Consider the following 4,365-nt stretch of genomic DNA (forward strand, 5'->3'; position numbering starts at 1 on the left):
TCATCTTGCCTTGTTGGTGCAAAAGGAATCAATAAACGCAGCGATAGGAGCTGGGCTCTGCTTGCAGCCAGCCAAGGGGGTGAGGGAAAAGAGCAAAGCGCCCCCCAGACGTGATAAGGGACTGCAGGGCGCCCCAGCTGGCAGCTCCCTATAGCACAGCACAGCTGGGGGCTGCCAACCACGGCCCCTGTGAGCCTGGCTGCAGGTGAGCATCACTCTCCTCTCTCTGGAGGATGGGGAGGACTCCACACCTTAGGAGACCTTTAGTTTTATTTAAGAAAATAAGAGAAACTGCCCCCCCAAGGTGGAAGGAGGGCAGCTCCCACACAGAGCAGACCCTCGTGGTGAAGGGTCAGGTCACAGATCCAAGCCTGGCCCCACAGAGCAGCAGGGAGGTCTGTCCCCACACAGGGTCCAAACCCAGGGCAACTGGGGGCCGGGGAGGTCCTGAGGAGGAGGAAAGGTCCGGAGGCAGAGCTGTGGTGAGTCCCCACATCATGCAGGGCTACAGGGGAGGCTGTGCGTAACGAGGAAGGGCACAAAGCGGGGCTCAGGCACACAGAGCAGCCCCCAGGGTTTGGTCCAGCTTGGAGCCCCGGCTCCTGCCCTCAAGGAGGCTGGGAGCAGCCAGCCCGAGTCCAGCAGCAGCATCTGTCCAATGCAGGAGGTGAGCACAGGCACGGCCACGCAGGGCTGCATCCCCACAGCATCACAGCGGGCACCAATGCCCCCAGCAGGGCACGATGGAGGCGGTCCCCCCCGGCTGTGTCCACGCTGTGAGCCACGTCCAGGTTGTGGAGGGCGCCGTGGGAAGGCACTTGGGCCAGCAGCAGGGCTGGCACCGGCCCTGCTCCATGGGGCACAGCTCCCAGCTCACAGCCCCCGCAGCTGCCGCTCCTGGTTCAGCTTCTGGAAGAAGGTTTTGCCAAACTCGTAGGTGCTGATCATGATGGCACAGGCGGGTGCCACCTTAATGACACGGGGCAGGAAGCCTGCAAGGACAGCACTGTCAGCCCCATGCCCACAAACCCCAAACCAGGGCAAGAAGGGGAGCGCGTGTTAAAGCCCTACCTGCAAACAGCCCCCGCGTGCCAGACTCAGCACGGATACGCTGCAGGAGCAGCCAGGTGGATGAAGGCTTGGAGGCTGCAGCTGCAAGGAGAGAGGAGGGGGTTTAGGGGATGCCCAGAGCCCCAACACCTGCTGCACAGCGAGAAGCCCCCTCACCTGGGTGCAGCTCGCTGTCTCCCAGCTGGATCTGCCGCTGGGTCTTCACCACATCGAAGGGCAGCGTCAGCACGGCGGCCACCTGCAGCAAGCAGGCAGGGCTGTGCGTGCCATCCCGCTTCTCTTGTCCGCCCCGGGGGGCTGCAGCCCCCAAGCCCCCCCACTCACCGTCCCAGAGATGGCCCCGGACACAAAGCTGACCATGAAGGTGGCCTCATCCAGCCGGGTTTGCCTGCACAGCCACTCCCGCACCAGCTCGTAGTTGAACCAGTAGAGAGCTGGGAGGAGAGAAGTGCCGGCGCTGCACCGAGACCGCGGGGCGCCACCCCGTGTCCCCACACCCCGTCCCACAGCCATACCAGAGAAGGGGACGTCCCGCAGCACCGTGGGCCCCCATCCCCTCCACAGGGACAGCCAGCCATCCTGAGCCACCGCCGACTGGATGCAGACGCGCAGCTCGCGGTAGCTGAGCTGTCGGGATTGCATCTTGGTGCGGATCAGCTCCAAGGGGCTGATCAACGTCACAGCACCCACTGCAGGGGGGGGAAAGCGGAGGTCAGAGCCGTGCAGCGGGAGCAGAGGGGGGCTGTGAGGCACCGTGCTACTCACGCCGAGCGAGGGCCCCCGCCAGCAGCGGGATGTGGGGGCCCCGGCTCCCGGTGCGGGCGTGCAGGCAGTCCCGCAGCTGGTCGTAGGTGGTGAAATAGATGACGGTGGCTGGCACAGCCATCACCCTGCGAGGAGATGGGGGATGAGGGCGGCCCGGGGTGGGGGCACAGAGCGGGGGTCCCACCGCCCAGATCCATACTCACAGAGTTGGGGGGAGCCCGCTCCACAGGGACCTGATGCCCTCGTGGCGTGTGATCTTCACAAAGGCATCCTGTGGGGATGCACGCAGAAGGGTTGGACGGGGCCGAGGGCACCTCTGGGCCCCCACCCCGGGACAGGCAGTCCCTGCAGCCCCTACCAGCGTGCCGTTGAAGCAGGTGGGGGTCTTGTACCAGGCAGTGCAGCTGTTGCCATTCTGACAGACGTACAGATGATCCATGAGCCCGTTGCAGTAGAGGAAACACTTCCCTGAGAGAGTGGGAGACGAGACAGCGTCACCGCCAGACCGACCCCAGCCTGGACGCATCCCTCTGCCCGCCTCCAGACCATCACATCTCCCAGGACAGCACTGAAGCCTCTTGCCCGAGCATCACAGCAGGGCTGGGGGAGACAGCAAGGCGATTCCCCACTGCCTGCAAGCATCCTGCCCCACCAGCAGCACCCAGGCACCATCAGCACACTCAGTGGGACCAAGCAAGGGAAAGGCTCGGGTCCAGGATGTCCCTGCCGATGACACCAGCAGAGAAGCAAGCTGGAGCCAGGGGGATCTTTAACCCCCACGTACTCACATGTGGCATGCTGTGAGCCCTGGGGCACCGATCGCACCAACCACGCTGAAACACAACAGGGACAGGCTGAGCGATGGCACTGGGGATGCACCACCCTCGTGGGACCGCTGTCCTGTGTCCCTGCACCCAGCACGGGGCCACGCAGAGCCCGGGGGGGGTTGGCCAGGAGGTGTGGGGTGGTCACACAGCACAGACACCAGCAGCAGGGGGAGGAAGATGGAGAGGTGCCCTGGAGCACAGCGAGCTTCCACCAGCCCCGAACTGGGACAAAGGTGCGCGTGGCACCCGCCTGCCCCACTGCTGCCACCCCCAGCCCAGCACTGCTTGGGGATGCCAGTCCCCACAGAGGTACCTTTGGAGAAGGGCGTCCTCTGGGCCTGCAGTCTGATCTTCACCACATCCAGGGGTGTCACTGCAACAGCACCACTCTGTTAGCTGCCACCCCCCCACCATCAGCCATAACCCAGAGTTATGTGTCCTCCTCCCCCCCCCACACCTTCCCGAGGCCTCACCAAAGAGGGAGGTGAGGATGGCACCCGTCCCAGAGGCCAACATCTGCTGCAGGGGTGTGATGGCCCCGCTGGGGCCCGGCGATGTCTTCTCAGCCATGGTACTGCCCTCCTGTAACACAGCATGCTCAGGGGGCTTCACCCACGCCCCCAGCCCAGTAAGTGCCCATCTTGGGGCTGGGGGTCTGTCTGGAGCACCCCCGTGCTGCACCCCAGCCGTGCTATCAGCACCGCACAGGGAGGGCGGCCCCCTCCTTGCTGCCTGCACCCTGTAATCAGGGGGGACCCTCCTGGGGCCACCGGGCCCCGATAACAGCAGTAGCTGCTGGCTGAGGGCCCGAGGGGAGGAGGTGCTGCGTCCTCCCAGGAGGGGACGTTAAGGGACGGAACAAAGTGCAAAGAGCAGAACGCTGCGGCCCCCTCCTGGCCCCAGCTCGGTGCAGCCCAGGAGGCGTGGGGTGCAGGAAGAGCTCAGCAAAGGGCTTGGAGGTGCAAAGTGTCAGCGAGGGCAGAGCTGGGCGCAGCGCACCCTTTGCTATGGGGTCTGCACCCAGGGGCTCAGCAGGGATCTCAGCAGGGGACAGGCAGCAGAGTTCTGCCAGTCAGAACGCACTCGAGCAGCAGACAGATTTCCAGGCACAATTCGACACAGAACAGAGCTTAAAAAAATAAAGTCCAAATTGCCTTTGCCATCTGACTCAGCAGTTCTGCAAGGTCAGCACAGCAGGCTGGTGGAAAGGACTCGGGGCAGGGAACGGTGCTGTGTTGTGCCAGCAGGGCCCTTCCCTCCAGGGGTAATGGGAGTGGGGGAAACGCGGTGCTGGGCACTGCCAGCCCCACAACCCACAGCTAAGGGGATGAGGAGCAGTTGTGGGGCTCCGTGAGCACCCAGGGGAACACAGATGTGTTGCTGTGGGGCACCCTACTGCCAGCACTGCAGTAAGACGTGAGGACAACGAAGGCCGGCAATTAAGGCAAGGGACAACAGCCTGCAGGGCCCGAAGAGCCCCCACTGAACCCCAGGGACACGGGAGGACCCCAGGGGCAGCATCTCACTCGGGGGCACGCAGCTGGAGGTGACACGGGGGGGCTCCACCACCCTCCCTCTCCCCCCCCTCAACGTGAGAGCTCCCAGCCCCCGCCACGCCCCTCTGACCCCCCGCCCCCAAGTTTTGCCCACCTTCGGGCTAAGCACTCCCCACGCAACCCCCCCACTTTTGCCCCCCCCCCCA

General features: G+C 64.6%; 1 protein-coding gene across 4 annotated transcripts in view; it reads right to left on the minus strand.

Moving 5' to 3' along the window:
• Window positions 1–252: 252 nt before the first annotated feature.
• LOC122156525 (solute carrier family 25 member 39-like) overlaps window positions 253–4,365 on the minus strand; it is a 4,479-nt gene continuing 366 nt past the window's right edge. For 2 of the 4 annotated variants that reach the window (XM_042811295.1, XM_042811297.1), the window contains exons 2-12: window positions 3,137–3,245; window positions 2,977–3,036; window positions 2,625–2,669; window positions 2,195–2,304; window positions 2,040–2,107; window positions 1,837–1,961; window positions 1,587–1,760; window positions 1,396–1,505; window positions 1,228–1,309; window positions 1,072–1,152; window positions 253–992 (exon numbers count right to left, since the gene is read on the minus strand). In XM_042811295.1, the coding sequence (XP_042667229.1) occupies window positions 874–992; window positions 1,072–1,152; window positions 1,228–1,309; window positions 1,396–1,505; window positions 1,587–1,760; window positions 1,837–1,961; window positions 2,040–2,107; window positions 2,195–2,304; window positions 2,625–2,669; window positions 2,977–3,036; window positions 3,137–3,233 (1,071 nt within the window). In that variant the 5' untranslated portion in view covers window positions 3,234–3,245 and the 3' untranslated portion in view covers window positions 253–873. Of the gene's footprint in view, window positions 993–1,071; window positions 1,153–1,227; window positions 1,310–1,395; window positions 1,506–1,586; window positions 1,761–1,836; window positions 1,962–2,039; window positions 2,108–2,194; window positions 2,305–2,624; window positions 2,670–2,976; window positions 3,037–3,136; window positions 3,270–4,365 lie in introns of all 4 variants that reach the window. The other 2 variants (XM_042811296.1, XM_042811298.1) reach the window with 2 other exon arrangements.

This window comes from Centrocercus urophasianus, unplaced genomic scaffold (genome assembly GCF_019232065.1).
Source record: "Centrocercus urophasianus isolate 14NV4802_14NV808 unplaced genomic scaffold, USGS_Curo_1.0 seq_1264, whole genome shotgun sequence".
Classification (NCBI taxonomy): Eukaryota; Metazoa; Chordata; class Aves; order Galliformes; family Phasianidae; genus Centrocercus; species Centrocercus urophasianus.